General features: G+C 30.8%; 1 protein-coding gene, 1 long non-coding RNA gene and 1 pseudogene across 2 annotated transcripts; 2 read left to right on the forward strand and 1 right to left on the reverse strand.

The window, feature by feature from the left end:
* The first annotated feature begins 285 nt into the window (after window positions 1-285).
* On the forward strand, window positions 286-1,829 carry LOC120154795. Its single transcript, XR_005518906.1, has 3 exons — window positions 286-380; window positions 462-522; window positions 1,531-1,829. It is a non-coding gene; the product is annotated as an uncharacterized LOC120154795 (long non-coding RNA).
* Window positions 1,830-6,439: 4,610 nt separating this feature from the next.
* Window positions 6,440-6,875, reverse strand: LOC120154822 (nuclear transcription factor Y subunit B-4-like). The gene has a single exon (XM_039166467.1). The coding sequence runs from the start codon at window positions 6,860-6,862 to the stop codon at window positions 6,440-6,442; it is 423 nt and encodes a 140-aa protein (XP_039022398.1). The 5' UTR covers window positions 6,863-6,875.
* Window positions 6,876-13,756: 6,881 nt separating this feature from the next.
* LOC120154926 lies at window positions 13,757-19,299 on the forward strand (annotated as a pseudogene).
* The last annotated feature ends 1,524 nt before the right edge of the window (window positions 19,300-20,823 follow it).

Consider the following 20,823-nt stretch of genomic DNA (forward strand, 5'->3'; position numbering starts at 1 on the left):
TATTATTATTTTGGATCGAATTGAATCGAAAATTTTTACTTTAAATTTGAACATTTCACTCTTTATAAAACTCGATCCAACCTAAAACTGGTTTATTTTTTTCTTAATAAAACTCCGACCCTATAAAATCGGATCAAAACCCCTCGGATTGAGATCAAATCGAGAGGTCCCGGACTAAAAGAATATGGGAGAGCATAATCAGAATTTTGCTAAACGCCGTCGTTTCGAGAGCTTCTTCTTTATTTGGAAGCATCATGTTTCTTCAACCTTTAACCCAGAAACCTCTCTTAACTAATTCTTGGAACAGAAGCTTTTGAATGGTGTGCTTCGTTTCGTTAAGCCTCTCGATTCCTCTTTGTTCCCTTCAAAACCCACTTAAGGTAATCCCTCCTTCGAACCCTATATCCCCCCTTTGTTTCCTTCCAATATCTCTCTTTGTTGTGTAATTGTTTTTTATTCAGGGTTGATACACAAAGGAATCAGCTTTCTGCAGATTTCCAGGCTTGAGAACTACCAAAACAGGTCATTTTATAGTTTTTCTTCTTCCTTTTTAGCTTGCAGCGTATCCCATTTTTCAGGAACTTGAAAACATGGTTCTTTTTCCATTAAAATAGTAGTGAACATGGTATGTAAAATTAAGTGAATTCAGATATTGGGGTTAGGCTAACTATAGAAATGCAGTCTCTTTCACAGCTGAATTGGTGATGAAACCTAAATTTGTGTCTAGTTTTTGTTTCTATTTATTTGCCCTGTGTATTGAATTGAAGCTTGCTTGAGCCCTTGTTGAGCTCAATGGATTTGGCTCTTTTACATTGTGCCAGGGTTTTCATGTGGATTGGGGATAGATTCCTTAAAAATTAACTTTTAATGGGATCAAAGTTCAATTTCTCTACAATCACTAATGTACTCTCACCATATCATCATCATTAGCCCACTTCAAAAATGCATACTACGTTCTTTACAAGCTTCACCTGGTTTCGAGTGGAAAGAGCTCGATGCTCCGTCTTGGTTTCGAGTCTTATGGATGAAGAAATAGTATTTGCGGAGCGTTGCACCTCTATTTAAGGGTCTGGTCTGGCTTAACTCTTGATATAGTCCCTTGGTTTCGAGTGGAAAGGAGCTCGATGCTCTGTCTTGGTTTCGAGTCTTGCGGATGAAGAAATAGTTACTTAGGGGTCTGGCCTGGCTTAACTCTTGATATAGTCCCCTGGTTTCAAGTGGAAAGAAGCACGATGCTCCGTCTTGGTTTCGAGTCATATGGATGAAGAAATGACATTGGGAGAGCTCTGCCCTCTATTTAGGGGTCTGGCCTGGCTTAACTCTCGATATATTCGTGTTCCATGCGGCTATCTATGCGGAAAAAAAGGGTAAAGGGCAGAAAAGGTGTCACCGGAATTACCATTTTGATTTGCAAGAACAGTTATTGGGACTGTGTTTGTGATTGCTGCTATGCTGAGAACTGTACATTTGGCCTTATGTTTATGATTGTGTGCTTATAATAACCCGGTATCATGAATTTCTATTTTGCAGCATCCTGTTTTCTGGCCCTCTGCAGCTCAAACAAAAACATGTTTTCTGCCAATGGCGAGCGTTATCCGACTGCCATGCCGAAGCGTTTTGATGAACATGTTCCGTGTAGTCCGAATGCAAGTTCTTGGACTCGTATCGCTGTAATCGGTTATTGGGTAGGGCCTGATGTTGATGATGGTTGGGGATTTGTAGAAGCTTCTATATGTAGACCGGAATAGTGGATTCGTCACAAACTTTGCATGAATGGTTTTTGTATGCAATGGTAAAACGATACATGTTCTCCATTATTAGTTGATGAATATGGTGATTTTTCCAAATTTGTTCATCATTCCCAGGGCGGTCACAGTTCAAGGAAACTATGTGTATGCCGATAGTCCCTAACTGCATATTTCTTCTTGTTCAAGTATCTTTTGAAAAACGCATAAATTCTTGAAATTTTTGAACTTAAAGTATCCTTTAATTAATTAAGTTGAATGATAATAATAATAATAATAACAACAACAACAACACTAAGGGGGTGTTCGTTTCCTTGTAATTGGTTTTTCGGAAAATGTTTCTTCATTTTTCTATGTTTGGTTAGCGAAAAACAGATAGTCAATATAATTAATTTTCCTGGTCAACTGAATTTCCTTTGTATTTTTTGGAAAATGACTTACCATCTGATTTTTCGTAAATCGTTTTACGAACTTTTCATTTTAAAACATAAACACTCAAAACATTATTATTTTATATATGTAATATTAATATATTATTTTAATACCATTTTAATAAAAATATTAATTATTAAATTATATTTATTGAAAATGTTAATAATATAGTATTATATTTTATTGTTATAGTTATATTATATAATGTATAATATTTTTTTTAATAATATATAAAAATTATTAATAAAATTAATATTATTTAATTGTTGAATATTTAATATACTCTTTAAATATAATAATATATTAATTTAATATTAATTTTTTTAATATTTTAATAATATTATTATTTGAATAAATAATAATATATTATTTTCATTTTAATAATTAATTAATATAATTTCATATTTTTCATAAAATATAATAGTAGTAATATTTTTATTTATAAAATTATAGATATAATATTTAATAATAATATTGACATAAATAATATAAAGTATTTTAATATTTAAAAATATTATTATTTTTTAATAAATAATATTATTCATTTTATTTGATATTTATAATAAAAAAACTTTTAAAAAATTTACAAAATGAATTACACAACAACATCCAAATACCATAAAATATTTTCCAGGAAATATAATTCATTTTACGAAACTCATTTTACGGAATCTGTTTCCGTGAAACAAATGGGCCCTAATATTTTTGTTGTAATCGAATATGATAAAACAATATTGATAAAGAAAATTAATATATCACAATTGACATTATCATAAAAACTAAAATAAAAAAATCTTATTTCTACGAAATTGAGTTCTACAAAGTGGTGGCTGTCAATAACGCATGAGATTTTCCATACTAATTGCTTGTTAATAGGATCATCATCGCCATTATTTTCACTATTGTCGATAGTATCTTTTACGTCGTTGGTATCAATATGTGTTGATCAGGCCTCAGGCCTACTGACTCATTTTCACATCCCATTCGTACGATAATTGATGGCTTGTGAAGAATAATGATTACGAAGGTATTAGTCAACAATCACACCATTGATTACAAAATTCGAAAATCCATAATATGTCATATGTGAATATGACGTTGTCGGTTAGATTGATTGTCCTGATAGAGGAGCATCACTTGTTAACAATGACGTATATGAAACAAATATCAAGAATGATAGTATTAGTAGATAAATAACTTTGTGTTGAACTTCAAAGTGGTGAAATCATATATGGTAGATAATCCATCCGATTAAATGTTGGTGGCATCGATAGTATAACAAATATGTGCTCAATTGATGATGTGGCATGCGTTACATCATCCAAATTAATGATGTGATATGTGTTACACTATTAAAAGTAATAACGTAATATATCTGATATCAACAGTTAGATATAGAAAAAAATGCCACGTCAGTAATATAGATTGACCGTTAGTTAATTAATAGTGAGAATACCAAAATTACCCCCTAGTATTTATCAAAATGATCATTTTGACCCTTATTCTTTTGTATTTTTGAAATATTTTGACGCCCAACGTTTCACTTTGAGGCAAAAAGCTCCCTTTATAAATGAAAATCATTAGTTAACATACCAATAGGAACCTTTTAACCTAAAATGAAACGTTGATAGATAAAATGCAAAAAAAAAAGAAAGAAGTGACAAAGTGATTATTCTGAAAAATTTTAGGGCATTTTTAATAGAAAATAAAATTTTGGGGAACAAAATGCTCTAAACAATAGAATAGTGGACAAATGACTATTTTGATAAACTTTAAGGGTTAATTTTGACATTATACCTTTATTTTAATGGTTAAAACAATTAAATTAAATTAAAAAAACTTTGGGTTTATTTTCCTTTACCATTAAATCTACTCAATGGGTCCACGAATCTTTATACATTAAAAATATATTAATAAATCTTTTTTAACGATATTTATCTTTACTTGTTATGATAATGTTGTAATATAGAACCTATTAAGTGATCTCAGCGATAAAAGAAAATGTTATTCTTTCAAATGAATTTGAATTCGAACAGTTGCATCTGCAAAGTGTACATGTTATTAATATATTAAAGAAAATTTTGAATGGCTTGCACTCCACGAAACGATTTAACAGCAAAATATGGAAGGTTGACATTTAAATTTTGTTGATAGGAAAAATGAAATTGTAATGGTTTTAACGGTTCATCATTTTTGGATCTGATGAAAAGTTGTAAATCGTTTAGTGAAGAAGAAAGAAAGAATAGACGAGTTAAAGAAGATGATAAATAATCGAGAGAGATCCAGAGAAAGAATGTGTATCATCTATTTTTATTTAACTTTGCATGGTGATTTATATAAGTATTAGTGTCTGACCTAAAACGATGATGACTATTTATAGGTTGATAGTCTACTATATATAACCGTCATATAGTAGATTTAGCCGGTAGATCATGTGAACCTACCAGTAATCTTATCAATAGACTATAATTGGACGAAGGATATGAAATTTTAGAGACTTCAAGGAACTCCGAATACTCTAAAGAACTCTGAAAGTTTTGAGGTTCGATAGACATACGAATAATATTGAAGATATGACTTATAAAAGAAATTCGAAAGAGACACAAGTTTTACGTGAACATCAATTAAAAAGAAGAAAAATTAATGTGAAGATTTACGATCGGAAGTCGAATATGTTCAAGTATAATTATCTTTGATTTAGGGGAATTATGAATAGTTTATGTTTTGAATTTGTTTATGTACAATCTCATGACTTTGACATTCAACTTTATCCTCTAAGAATCTAGTTTCAATTAGGGTAATTATTTGATCGAGTAAAGTTAAAATATTTCATTTTATTTTATCCAAAAATTTATGTCTATTGATAAGAGTATTTATAAATCAAATGATATCTAAAATTATAAAATATATTTATAATTTTATTTTTTAAATAATGTGTTTTGAGAAAAAAGTATTGATAATAGTATAAAGGAGTCAATGAATTGATGAGAAGAAATTATTTGTGAAAAGATTACAATGTAAACTAAATTGAATAAAATACAAAGTTAAGAGACTAAATTATAAAAAGTGTAAATTTGTTGTTAAAATAGGAACAACTTACATATATATTCTACGGTGTAAAAGGAGTATGTGATTCAATTTGGTCAAAAATGAACTTTAAGTGACAGAAGAATTAGGGGTGGGAAGAATTGGGGATGATTATTCGAGTTGATTTGAGTTAAAATTTGTTGAGTTAATCGAATTTACGAGTCATATTTTATCATTCAAACTTTATTTAGATTTTTTTGAGTTGAATCAAATCAATTTTTTAAATCAAATCGAGTTTGGTTCATCTCTAGTTTCAACTTTATTTGCAGTCAGATAGATAAAGATAAAAAGTTATCTTAGTTCAAACGTTCAAAGCTTAGAGAGATCGATCAACTAGCCATCGGTGAAAAAAATAAATGGCTTGTGTTACTAGGGTCTGTTTATTTCTTGGAAAATAGGTTCCTAAAAATAATTTTCGTAAAATGAATTGCATATTCTGGGAAACAAATTCTGAAAATCATTTTACGTGTTTGGATGATGTTATATAATCATTTTTCCACTGATTGATAATTTTTTTTAAAATTATTTATAATAAATATCGAATACAATAAATAACATTGTTAATTAGAAAATAGTTAAAATTATTATTTTTAAATAGTAAAATAATTTATTTAATATTATTTATTTCAATATTAATATTAAAATATTTTTTATGATTTTATAGAATAAAATACTAAGACTAATATATTTTATTAAAATAAAATTTTATCAATTATTTATTATAATAAGAATGTTATATTATTAATTATATTAATTACCTATTAAAATAAATTATTATTATAATATTAAATTATATTCTGGAAATTATTAATAAATATATTTTAAATATTTAATACTTTAATATTTTATGAATTAATAAATAAAGTTAATTTTATTAATAATTTATTATATATATTAAAGTAAAAAATAATATCATATATTTTTATTTTGAAGTGAAAATTTAAAAACGACTTACAAACAATTAAACCATAATTCATTTTCTATAAAATATAAAGGAAATTCTATTAACCAAAAAAATAAATTATATTGACTTTATGTTTTTCACCTACCAAACATTAAAAAATGAATAAAACGTTTTTCAAATAAACCAATTACATTGAAATAAACATACAAGCACCAGGTCCCTATTTATATAGTATTATACTTATATATATATATATATATATAGTAGAATACTATATAGACATATTCATCAATGGAGTTTGAGTTTCATCAGCTTGTCGAGATGGTTGACCATTTTGATCCGATTCTTCAATATCTTTATCTTCATAGCTGTTTGTTTGATTGTTTCGGCTAGCTATTACCCTCTCCCTTTCAGCTTCCCTATACTTATGCAAATACCTCACGATGGCCTCAGCATAGTTGTCGAGCCCGAGAGCACTCAACGCCCGACACACGTCGTCTCCGTTCATCGTCTTCCGATTCTCCTTCCGGCACTTGTCGGACGCCTCACTCGTCACGAAGCTTATGAACTCGGTCGCACACTCTTGCATTCTTTGTTTTGCCTCGGTTGAGAGCTTGGCACTTGGTGGCAGGATTTGTTTCATGATCCGACCCACGTTGGCTATTGGCAGCAATCGATTTTGTTCTTCACCCATTTTTAGTAACTTTTGATCCTAAGCTTACTCACGTAGCTCTTTATATTCCACAAACTTTCCTCTTATATTATATATAATATGTTTATGGTTAACGAGTTTTATTATATTGATCATTCACGTGATATGTATTTGATTATCATTGAACAGTTGATACATATTTTAAAAATATACGTTATTTTTTAATTTGAAATGTCTCGAGTTTGATATCAGTTGTCTCATCAAACTTTTATATATATATATACTTTAATACATTTATCTATGTGCATGCTTATGCATAGTAAAAATGAAATTTGGGTAAAGAATTTATAGGAATATTTCAATTATTGGTCCCCCTCCACCCCACTATCCCTATAAATTTCTGGCAACGTACCCTACCCTGATAATCTGGGTTTGTATAACCTTTTGTGGTCTCCAAATATACTCTCTTTAGCTTAAAATATTGTTTGTTGTAGTGAAAAATAAGTGGTGCATATTCATGCACGTCTGCATGTTTTGGAATCGACAGAACACAGTTTGAAGAGAACAGGGTTTTAGTGTTTGATTACCTCATTGTCACTCTATTTGTCTGCAAACTATAACATGGGGGCATAATCACCCATTTATAGAAGTACCATGTTTTGATGAATACTAAAAGTTTGTTGTTATTTGTGGTGTATAACATGTGACCAAGTGATTTAGGGTGGTCGGATTGATTGAAAACGGCGGTGGGTGGGTCAGTCGGTTGAAGTTCACCTTTTCTGATATGGATAAAGAGTCGTGTTTCGAAAGAGTCGAGAGATTTAAAAAAGAATATTTAAAAAAAAATTAGATAAAGGATACGATTTTTGAAGAGAGGAAATATAAAATATGATAAGATATATCTTAAATGGTATCATAGTTACCTGTTATTAAATTATATTTATGATTACGAAGACTTGTAGGGTTGAAATGATTAACCTTTGGTGAATTTGTCACTTTAATTTAGTAATTGCACAGTAAATAAATAATTTTAATTACTGTGGATTTTATTATTAATACCAAGGAGTACACCTGAGTTTTCTAGCCAGTGTTTGACACGTAGGAGATTCATCACATGAAATATGACGAAGCTAGCAATTATAAGCTTTTTATGTGTGTGAATTATAAGAATATCTCGTCTATCGGTTTAACGATTTAAATAAAGATCAATTTAATTAAAATAACGGAATAGCGGTCCGTTAGTGTTACGATTATCCTTTATCCGTTAAATTATGGTCTCAATCTGATTTTTTGGTGTGATTCTGCTGTATACCGTTATTTTTCGCGATAGAGATCTCTCCATTTATTCTTCGATTTAAACACTTTAAGAATGAAAATAAAAACCTACAACTCATTCGACTAACAAAGCATACGGATAACAATAAAAAACATCAAACTCGATTCAATTTAAAAGGTAAAATAGAGGAAAATAAAATTTACATTAAGATTATTTTTTTTACAAAAACCCTAACACCTATTACAAAAAAGCCAAGGTGAAGGATTATCATAAGGAACCTCATAAATAAAAATTATTCACCCATCATAACCTACAAATATAAGTTTAAATCATCCGCATAAGCCTTCAAATCTAAGACGTTATCATTTTATTTACAGGTCTTATTTCAAGTCACTTTATAACTTTCCTTTTACAAGAAGGACAAATCTAATACCTCGTCTATTTGTCACCTTCTCCGCAAAAGACTTTATTCGTAGGTCACACTAGGTTGCACCTCCACTGCTAATTTTCAAGAGTTACACATCCATAACAGTTCTTCGAAGCCTCTAGAACTCCTTATCCTTCGGTCAGACATAACCCAATGACGTGATCACTGATAGACCCACGTGATCTACTGACAGTCAAGTCTAATCAACATGTCAACTTATATATAAAAACCATGTCCCTATGATACTAGCACTAAGAGACAATATTTAAGTCATCACACAAGATCAGAAAAGGAAATCCTCTCTCTCTTAGGTTCCCTCTCTAAATCTTTCTCTTGATGACTATTCATCCTCATCTTTAGCCCAATTATTTTTGCCTTCTCCATAAAACTACCAACTGCCGTTTTCTGCTCAAATCAGAGGGGATGAATCATCAACACATGCCATAACCCAAATGTTTTCATCAACCATTATAAAAAAACTTTTCAAATGTAAAAGTTCATCTTATTAGTGACGCGTATGAATGGATTAACGAGATTCTCACTGTCACTGTCTACTATCCAGTGAAACCACAACCAAGGGAATGGGCTTGGCAGAATCAGCGGGGAAAGAAGACCCCTGTTTAGCTTGCTTGACTCTAGTCCGACTTTGTGAAATGACTTGAGAGGTGTAGGATAAGTGGGAGCTCTCGGGTGAAATTGAAATACCACTACTTTTAACATTATTTTACTTATTCCGTGAATCGGAAGCGGGCACAACCCCTCTTTTTGGACCCAAGACCGACTTATGTCGGTCGATTTGGGCGAAGACATTGTCAGGTGGTGAGTTTGGTTGGACTAAACAAGGCTAAAAACTCTTTCATTGGCATCTTAGAACCAAAATTCAAATCTTGATATACACACCCTCTTCCACATAAAAAAACTTAAATAATATTTAGAGTTTAAAATTTGATATTATAAATAAAATAAGTAGAATCGAGGTCCCTATTGATTATACTTAAAATATTTAATTATAATATAAAGATTAAATTCGTCAAAGATGAAAATGTGAGAATCTTCCACAAAATTGGACCAAAAATACAAATTGGGCTAATATCAGTTCGGTTAACGTGCGAATTACTTAAATCTCAAGTGAGCCAAAATAGGGCATAATTAGCTTACCCTATTCCCATATGTAATGGGGTAAGGGGAGGTAGGGTAGTAGGCTATCCCAATGCCAGGTTGAGAGCAGCTTCCGTGGAAGACCTCCATTATGAATTGCCCTCAATGAGACTCGATCCCACGACCACAAGGTTAAGAGCCTTGCGCTCTACCAACTGTCATAAATATATTGACAAAGAAAATATAGTAATTGTCGACAGGTTTTTTTAGCTCAATAGGGAAATGGAAAACTACTTAAAAAATATAGCAAATAGAAGTTTATTTTGAGATATATATGATCTTTTTTTATAGTTTTTATAGAATTCGTTATCTCGATGTGATGGGTTTTAATAAAAAGTATTTTTTTATTAAAACTCAGCATGACGAAGTGATGAGTTCTAATAAAATATATATTTTTATTAATTTTTATCACATTGGAGAAAAAGTTTGAATAAAAATACTTTTTTATTAAAATTCATCACATCGGCGTAACAAGTTCCAAATCACTACACTAAATACCGTAACACCCTAAATAAACCTCTATATACCCCCATTGAGCTAATTTATTAAACTGTTTACCCTATTGGGACAAAAAAAACCATTGTCAACGTTCATATTTCACAACCCCATCCTTTGAATTTGGGAAAGAATGAGGACCATTTTCATAATTTCCCCTTTACTAAAGCACATATTCTAATCTTTAAAAAAAAATAAAATCTCTTTCTTTCCCTCATTTTAGATGTTATAATATTTACTTTAGATTGTTTGAGTATAAATATTTTACTGGAAATATCTTAATCATTCACCATAGTTGATTTTGATTTTAAAATTTGTACCCCAACATTTTAATATATTGTTGCTGATGCATGGCCTGATTATTGTTTGATTTATTAATGATAGGATCCTTTAATTTTAATTTTATAAGCATGATTAAGAAGTTGTCACCAACAACCAGTTGGTCTAGTGGGATGAGGCACTAGGTCCCTTAAGCAATGTTAGGGTTTGAATCCTGATGTTTGCGAATGGAGTAAATTAGGTTGGGAGGGTCGCCCTCGCCTCTGCAGTACCCGATCTGGATTAGTCGGTCAATATGTCGGATACCATGATTAATTCAAAAAAAAGTTGTCATACATTTTTAATTATCATTTAAATAATAAATAAATAAATTAGACATACAATCAATTATTTAATACGTTCAAAAGTTTTAGTTACAAATGAATCTAATTCGATTGATATAATTATCATATAACACAAAATATAAAATCAAATATATTTATATGTTTAATATCTCTCAATTTATGGATAGGAAAATATAGTAATATTTATAGTATCAAATTGTTTAAAATTTAATTTGAAATTATTTTTTTTGGAAAAGATCAATTTGATCAATCAGACCACCCAACTATTTAAATGTTTCAATCAGACCACTAGCCGTTAAAATTTAATGAAGAAGACGACTGTTAGTTAAATGTTTTGGTATAATTACACATTTGATCCCGTTACTTACAGAAAGTATTAATTTGATTATAATTTTAATTAAATTCAATAAATTTTATTATCTAATTAGTTTGTGACACGTGTAAGTCTCTATGATTAAATTTATTTGTAATTTATTTAATTCATTAAATAAATTTTCCTCCAATCAGAGGGCGACACTAATTTAAGATAAAAATAATATATATATATATATATATATATATATATATACCCACGGACGCTGTAAATCATGTAACATCCAATTTCCTAGTCCCATTGTTCAGTCCTCCGGCTTCAAATAAATAAAATTAATATATGTGTCATTGTAGCATTCATCTCATTACAACAAATAATCTCATCAGTATATTATTCGAGCAATTTATTATTTCCAACACAATATTCTAAAATTTAGCCTATTCAACTAGAAACTGACACATGTCATAATCTAATTAGATAATTAAATTTATTGAATTTAATTAAAATTAGAATCAAATTGATAATTTCTGTAAGTAAAGGGACCAAATGCGTAATCATACTAAAACTTTTAACTGTCACATAATCTTCTTTATTAAATTTTAACGATTAGTGATCTGAAATATTTTAATAGTTACGTGGTTCAATTGATCAAATTAAAATGTAAGAACAATAATTTAATAGTCACCCGTATATTATCAAATTGTTTAAAATTTATTAATAAAGAAAATATAATATTTATGGAAAAGATTAATTTGAAATTATTAAAACGAAATGCACATAAAAAAATAGAGGAAAGTGTGATTTTTAATTTATTGTCTGTAGCCCCACATATTATTGGCCTATTGATCTCATGGGCCCCCACTATTTTTCACCTGAACGTCACTTCATCACCGTTCAATCAAATCAGATCACAGTTCCATATTATTCACTAATTAAATTTCTTGATATTTTTTGGATAATTTTAAACTATAATAAAAAATATAACTTAATTATAATTATTATTTTTTTATTAAGAGTCTATTTTTAGAGTAATTTGGGTAATACTTCAAGTTGAGATCCAACACTATTATGTTATTTATAACATATTATATAAATTACATAATTATTCTGATTGTAACTTAAAATATTACCGTCAAAATATTTTTATTTGTAATTAGAATTATAATTAATTGTGTAATTTTTTAGAGTAGACATATAATATTTTAGGTTAAGATCTTTTGCAATGTAACATTTTTTTATTATAATCGAAATAATTATATATTGTATACTTTTTTAGATTAAAAAATATTATAAATTAATCTTAGATTAGACACCGCACAATAAACTACCTTATATTTTTATTCAATTATTTATTATCAGGATTCGAATTCACATAAAAGGAGACAACACGAATATTTTAATCTCGACAACTAATAAAATTATTTAAACTCACATCAAAGTTAATACTCAATCATTTGAGATTTATCACTTTGGATAATCTCACTTTAATTGAGTATTGATTTTTCTACGAGTATGGGCGAAACTAGGAATTTATTATAGTCGAGGTTAATTTTTTATATTTTTATAAATAATTTTTTTAATTGAGGGGGTCAGGAAATTTTTCTTTATTTATTTATTTTAAATATATATTTTTAAAAATATATTTAAAGTTTTTTTATTAAAATGTTTGAGATTGAATTGAATTAAATTGTGTTAAATTCGAATTTTAGTATAAATTAATTTAAGAAAAAAATAATAGTTTGCAAATAAAAGTAAAAGCTCCTATTCAATAAGTCTAAATATTTAATATTCATAAAGTTTTTTAAGCCAATTATTATAATTTTAATTACCATTTGTATTGTTCGTTTTCGTCTTCTTCTGAACTCTTTTTATTGATTATTTTCATAGATATATTTTAAAAAGTCATAGTCAGATTCTTCGCTGAGAGGTCACAAATTCTCTTGAAGATCCAACCAAATGCCAACGCTTTAATCTTTCTCTATCAAAGTTAGGCTTTTACCTCCTTCAAGCTCTCCTTTTTTTTAGTTCCTCAGGTTGTCGAAATTGTTTACTGAAAACCCCACTCTGTCAGCTTCCTCAAAGCTCCATTGATTTAGGGTTTTGGGGTTGATTCAGTGAGATCAGAGCTTTAACTTCGGGTATCGACGGAGATTTTGGGGTTTCGTTGCTAGCAGTTCGCTTTTTTGACTTTTGGGATTGAATTTGTTGATTTCTGGAGGGTTTTGATTGGGGTTTGGGTGGTGCTACATGTAGAGGGTTATTGAAGGTGGGGTTGAATTTTAGAGAGTTTCTTATTTGGAGATTCTAGGGCTACGTTTTTATGTTGTAATTAAAAAATGGGTGATCTTTTTTTTAGTATGTTTTTTATTTGTAGTGATCTTTTCTTTTTAGTATGGTTTTGATTTGTAGCTTTGATGTGTAACCATTACGGGGGTCCTCTGCTGTAATTCGTAGAGGGTCCTTTTTGAAAAAAAAGGGGAAAATTCTATGATGTTTACCAATCTTGTTTAGCTCGGTGAAGATTAGCAAGTGTTTTTAATTGCTTGAATATTAGTGCTTTCGTGGGAGGGGGGGACGAAAAGTTAAGTGGAAATTTGTTGAATTATTGTTTTGGTGGATTCATAGCTTGGTCTTTGTGGAGAAAATGTTTTCTTCTGGTCCGGAAACTGGCCGTGAAAACAGGGGAGTTTCGAGGCTCTTCACGTGGCCTTATGGGGGAGAGAGAGTGTTTCTAATTGGCTCATTTACTAGGTGAGAGCCAAAAAATTTCAAATTCAGTTTTTCCTGGACATGTTTTTTAGTTTTAGTATATTTTAAGGATTTTTCATGAATTTAGGTTGGAAACGGCAATTGATTGTATCCTATGTGTGCAGGTGGTTAGATCCTATACCTATGTCTCCAATGGAGGGTTGCCCCACTGTATTTCAAGTAGTTTGGAGGTTGAGTCCTGGATATCATCAGGTTAATCAGCTTTTATCATTATCTGTGGTAGATGGAAAAAAGTCAATTAGAAGCTGAAATTCTAATTTACAATGTAACATGGTGTTCTTGATTTTGTTAATGTTTTTGTAGATTTTCAGATAAAATTCATGGTCAATTTTCCAATATTTTTTTCTTATTCTTCTAAATATTATTTAATCTGTTAATAATAGAGATAGAAAGACAATATTTCTTCCCATTGCGGCTTTGGAGGAGGGTAGGGAGATATTACACGAATATGTTATTAATTTGCCAAGTCGCCAATAACTTAAGTGCATTCAGCATGGAAAGCACTCAGCACGCTCTCAATGGTTATATAATATTCTTCTTTCCACCCTGTTCTATATTAGAAGAGCTGCACCTTTATAAGTAATATATTTAATGCTATTCTCCTGTAAAGAGCCTTTTATTCTGAATTTTTATTTCTTCTTGGATTGAGTAATTGTGATATGACTGATAAATCATCGAAGTAAATGCTGCGAGTAACTTAATGTTATATTAATAAGATCCTAGTTGAGTTCCTAAATCCTGCATCCTGGAGATCATCTTGGTGATGGTAAACTAAGCTTGTGAAACTATAAATACAAAGTAACTCATTTGCTGCTTCATGATTCATATTGAGATTTTGTCAGTATACTGATATGACCACTTCATAATTATTTTATTTTATTTTCTTTTAAAGTATTTTGTGTACTAACCCTGGAGTAAGAAAATACATGAAGCAAAGCTCCTCCTAACTTTGGTAATTTGTTTGTGGTATCATGTGGATGTCTTGTAGTCCTCACTCAGGAATGCACATCTTTCCTTACTCTGAAACTGATTTCTGGTTTTATTTCTGTTTACTGGCAGTTTAAGTTTTTTGTTGATGGTGAATTGCGACATGATGAGCGGCAACCTTTCGTAAATGGTAATTATGGTGTGGTTAACACTGTCTATATAGCTGGGGATCTGGATGAAGTTTCTCCAAGTCTTAGTCCCGAGGCCTCAAGTAGATCCAACATGGACCTTGATGATGTTTCTATTAGTTCGGTGTGCTCCTTAAACACTTAAATCTTTTTTTGGTGTTGACATAAGTCTTATAATAAGTTGTTTTGTTGGTCTTTTTTCAAGTATTGAGGTGCTTTTTCTAAATGAATAAGGCTGGAAATTATTGTTTTATGTTAGATTTTAGATGCATAAGCATTTATGTCTTTTATGGGGATAACTTGTAGGAACCAGTTCCAACTATTTCAGATGCAGATTTGGAGGTCTCTCGGCATCGCATAACCACTTTCTTGTCAAGACATATTGCATATGAGTTGCTTCCGGACTCAGGCAAGGTTTGAATGCGTTACCTTTCTCTTGGATCTGTTTATGTGGAAACTTATTGCGGGTGGTGGCTTGAGGTTGGTTTTATCTGAGTGTGTCCATTGTTGCAGGTTATTGCCTTGGATGTTAATATAGCAGTGAAGCAAGCATTCCATATTCTACATGAACAGGTGAATCTCTTTTATAAACTCAAAAAAACATGCAGAGGTGAAAATTCATGCACAATCACCACATATAAAGGTTTTGCTAGTGTTTACTGGTTTTTATCCAGAGAGAAGATTAACCTCGTGGTGCATGTGGTGCTGCTTTGTTTTTCCAGTTCCCTTTTCTCTCTCCCTTTTTTTGACTTTCCACATCTTCTTTGATGTAATATTTCCTTCACCAGTTTCGTTGGTGTATATAATTTACCTTTAGTTTAGATATTTTCCTCATTACTACTGTATGCAATTTCTTGAGGTTTCACTTTTCACTAATATCATATTATCTTTGTTTATTTATGCTACGTTTAGGGAATTCCTGTGGCTCCTCTCTGGGATTCATTCAAGGGCCAGTTCGTTGGAGTTCTTAGTGCATTGGACTTTATTCTTATCCTAAGAGAGGTGAGTTCGGGGAAAAATGTTGAGTTTTTCCTTCAAATGTCAAAGCTTAGCTGTATAAAGTTCCGAAAAAACTTTAATTACGATAGGAGAATTTGGCAACTTAATCCAGGCCAGTTTAGAGATATAGAGATGGATGAGTTAGGGAATTACTTTCTTGAAATAGATGAGCCTCTGTTTCATTTAATATACAAGCAGGAGTTTAGAACCTAATCTTTCTAATTATGCTGAACTTAGCGGATGGCCACGATTGTCAAGAGAAAAAAAGAGTCAGACGTAGGAGTTTAAAACTGGAGAGCCACCTAACAACAATGGACAAGGTGTTACCCATACGAGCATATGCGGTATATAATGTTTTGAGAATCAATTGAAGTTTTTAATTTTAAAAATATTGTTGAGCTTTAAAATGTTTAGAGTTATTTAACCATGAATACATGTTTTTCTAACAGTACAATTATCTTTTCTTTTTCCTCCATGTTTAACCATATATTTCAATTCACTGTAAACCAGTAGTTATGGTAACATATAGTTTTAGGAGTACTTAAGTGGTGTTTTAAGCTTTCTGAGATGTGCTACTTGAAATGTGGAATACATGATATTTTTCCCCTTATTTGCAATGATGTAGCTTGAGTGCGTTTAACATGTATAACCCTTTGAAGGACAGTTGGGGAATCATGGTTCGAATTTGACAGAGGAAGAATTAGGAACACACACAATATCATTTTGGAAAGAGGGAAAGTGCATCTTAGTAGACAGATTGATGGCAATGCAAGATCATATCCTAGACGTTTTGTTCATGTAAGTGCTTCATTTCCAGGATCTGTTTTTGATTAGAAAATAAGGTAGTCACTGTTGGAATTATTAGGATGTGCTGTTTTTGATCTCACAATCTTTAACTATTGCCTTTACTACATATTCTGGAATCTATTCACGAAAAAGAGATTGTGATTTCTTTCCTAGTGTACAGCTCCAGATTTTGGAATGACGGTTATTTGGATTCTCATGATACTGAGGTTATTCAATCTTGATGTTTCTCACAAAATTTATTATAATGAATTACCTATTTTTAAGCTCTTGGAGCCTTTCTTTCATAGCTCATGTATCTAATGAATCCTCATTGTACTTCTGTTTATCATATATCGACTCACACATGTTTGTTTAAGGTAATATTGTTGTAGGTTGAATACTTTTGCTAATATTTGATGAAAACTGGACTCCAGTGAAATTAGACCTAACTTTTAGAAGGTTCGGTTACTTTTGCATCAATATGTAACATTTTGTATCATTTTATGCAGGCTGGGCCTTACGATACTTTGAAGGATGTTGCTCTAAGGATTTTGAAAAGTAAGGTAGCTGTGGTTCCCATCATTCATTCATCACAGGATGGTTCGTTTCCACAACTGCTAAATCTTGCTACTCTGTCTGAAGTTCTGAAATGTAAGCTTTTTTCCTCTGCTATTATCTTAAGGTACTTGATTTTTCACTTGTTTGTTTAGGCTACATGAGTTATTTCTAACTAGAGCCTAATTTTCAGGTATATGCCGACATTTCAAACATTCTTCTAGTTCCTTGCCCGTTCTTCAACAGCCAATTTGTTCAATTCCCTTGGGTACTTGGGTACCAAAAATTGGGGAGTCAAATGGTCGGCCACTGCAATGCTGCGGCCAAATGCCTCTCTTGGTGCTGCCTTATCATTGTTAGTTCAAGGTAACCTATGGCCTTTGAGATTAAGGTTTTAAGCTGCTGCTGAAGTTTGTATAATATTGGCAAATAGAAGAGAATATATTTTAAAGAACTTGTTCGTATGATATTGAATAAAAAATGTTATGTTTTGCTTCTACATATTTCGTTGCATGTCGAGCTTGTTGCTTAGCTTTTTGGTGAGCGCTTATATGTTAGTATTTGACTACTGATATGAAGTAAGGTTATTGTAGATATCGAGAATAGGTATTGCATCATTACTAATTCCTTTGGTTTTTGAAGCATTCTTTCCTCCTTTTTCTTTATGTTCTTTTTTGAGGGAAATGCATTAATGCCGTTAGAGTTATCCGTCACTGTTCGTACTTATTGGTCCGTCTCTTTTCCCGTTCTTTCTCTACACGCTTTTTCCTTTCTTATTTTTTGTTAATCATCTTACTAGATAACACCTTTTGCAGCCGATGTAAGTTCGATACCGATAGTGGATGGGAATGACTCATTGCTTGACATATATTCACGGAGGTAATCTGTTTCTTTTTTCAAGTGGGGATGAAAATTATAAAAGAAGAAACTGCTGGATGCCAAATTAATTAACGCATGTTAAAAAAAGTTGTCCTCTGATTGTTTGCTTGACAGTGATATAACGACTTTAGCGAAGGATAAAGCCTACACACAATTCGTCTTGATGAAATGAGTATTCATCAGGTAATTGAAAAACGTCGTTAACGCATGCAGCGTTGCCTGTTTGCTTAAATGCAACTAAAAAAAGAGCTTTGCTTACTAGCGAAAATGATCTTGCAGGCCTTACAAATGTGTCAAGATGCAAATTCTTTCAACGGACAAAGATGTCAGATGTGTCTACGATCCGATACTTTGCACAAAGTGATGGAGCAGTTGGCAAATTCCGGTATCCTTTTCATCCATTCTCTTTATTCGCGTGTGATTAATTCAAAAAGAAATCTTCCCTTTCGTCTGTTTCTCCAATGCGCCCTACTCTATACTGCATTGTTGCTTGTATTCTCACAGGGGCTAGGAGACTTGTGATTGTGGAGGCATGCAGCAAGCGAGTAGAAGGAATCATTTCATTGAGTGATGTCTTTAAGTTCTTGATTCGTGTTTAGTTCGAAAAGATTCGAGCTGTAATTCTCTTAAAGAGGGCTTTACTATGGTGGGATCGAGTAAGATCCATTAGTTTAGTGAACTCCAGATTCCCCCTCCGCTCCTCCATCTCATCCGTCCTGTACTTGCGTCCTGTGTGGTCTTATTTGTTTACTCACGATCGTTTCATTGGTGGGACTTCACTTTGTCACTCTAAAAGCCCCAACTGATTTTAGGATAGGAATTTCAAAGAGCAAACATGATATGCTGTAAATTGAGTACTTCGATTTTCGCCCTTCGTTTGAATAACCTAATGATTGTCAACTCAACCATTGCTGCTGGAGCAGCTCCTGCCATGAATCTATTCTAACAGGAAAGAAAAGTGGGACAAAAGAAAAAGAAGAGGGGCTGAAGTGTATGGTGGGTGGATAACCCATGCATGTTATGATGTATTTATAGCTTTTGATCTCTGTTTTACTAGTTGTATACATTATACAATCTTTTCCTGAAATTTTTAACAGATTTCAGTTGGCATTTTCTTCTTCATGATTGTATTATGCTTTTACTTAAGGCCAGGCAAGCATCAGTCTGGGATCTTGAAGGAGATTGTCCAAGTAGGTAGGGATGTAGGATTTTATGTTTTTTTAGGGGCAACTTAAACTTAGAGGGGCAAATTAAAATTCCAGAGTGAAAATAGAAAAAATTAAAATATATGATAATTTTATATTTTCAGGGGTGATGTCCTCACCCCCCTGGTCGAATTTGTGTTATATTTATTTATAATTTTTCTTAGTTATTGATATTGTCTATACACATGGACAAAATTGTTTAAATCTGAATTTTTAGAAGAATAATATTTCATTTTACTATTGAGATCATTTAATAAGTTATGGATGGTAATTCACAATAATTATATAAAGAATATGAATATATGGACAAAGCAATATTTTAAGTTAGGAGGGCGAATTTGAACTTATAAAATTTTAGTAAATTGAACTTATAAAATTTCGGGGTAAAAACATATTTTTAATAGAAAATGCATAAAATATAAAATATATGGTAATTTTATATTTTTAGGAATGTGACCGCTCCCCTGAGTGAATATATAATTATTATATAATAATTTAAATATGATATAAATATAAAATAATTGGATCTTGAAAAAAAAAAAATAAATTAAATCTTAAACTAAGAAAAATCTTGGGTTTATTACACATTTAGTACCTAAAATATTAATTTTGGTCCATTTTAGTAAATAAATTTTCAATTTTTTAAAAATCATGCATAACTTTTAGTTTTCAGTACCGTTGTTAAAAACTTAATGTGTTTAGTACCTAAACTATTAGTTTTGGTCCGTTTTAGTATCTAAGCTTTCAATTTTTTTTCAAAACTTAACGTTAAATTTTGAAATATGTACTAAAATGAAAAAAAGTAAAATTTTTAATTGTGGGGTACTAAATGAATCAAAACAAACTTTAGGTATGACTTTGAAAAAATTGAAAGTTTAAGTACTAAAACAAATCAAAACTGATAATTTAATTACTAAACGCGTAATTTACTCAAAAATCTCCATAGGTCGAAACACAACGTTTTGCTCTCCATACTCAAATTTAGGGGTGAGCAAAACTTGACTCGAAAAATTATTTTTTTTATTTCGAGTTGTTCAAGTCAACTCAAATTATAAATTTGGTTTTCGAGTTCGAGTCAAGTTGAAATTTTGAATTTTTGAGTTACTCGAAAACCAAAAATTTGACTAAGTATTTTGACAGTTTTATAATTTAGTCCCTCATTTCATTATTTCTTCAATTTCCTTCATTTTAAGTCATTTTTACCAAATTTAAACCGCATGCTCCTAAACCTTAGTAGAATACATGTTTACTTTCAATTCCTCTTTTTGATAACAATTTTTATTTTTCAATTTAGCCCTTCAATTTTTTAATCTCCTTATTTCTTCAATTTATCATTTATTTAAGTCTATTTTTTTACCAAATTTGAGACACATGCTCCTAAACCATAGTAGAATACATGTGTG

The sequence above is a fragment of the Hibiscus syriacus genome, unplaced genomic scaffold (assembly GCF_006381635.1).
Source record: "Hibiscus syriacus cultivar Baekdansim isolate YM2019G1 unplaced genomic scaffold, ASM638163v2 tig00111151_pilon, whole genome shotgun sequence".
Taxonomy (NCBI): domain Eukaryota; kingdom Viridiplantae; phylum Streptophyta; class Magnoliopsida; order Malvales; family Malvaceae; genus Hibiscus; species Hibiscus syriacus.

Bases quoted from the DNA above. Each gene is read 5' to 3' on its own strand.
- LOC120154822 (XM_039166467.1), bottom strand. From the start codon at position 6,862: ATGGGTGAAGAACAAAATCGATTGCTGCCAATAGCCAACGTGGGTCGG.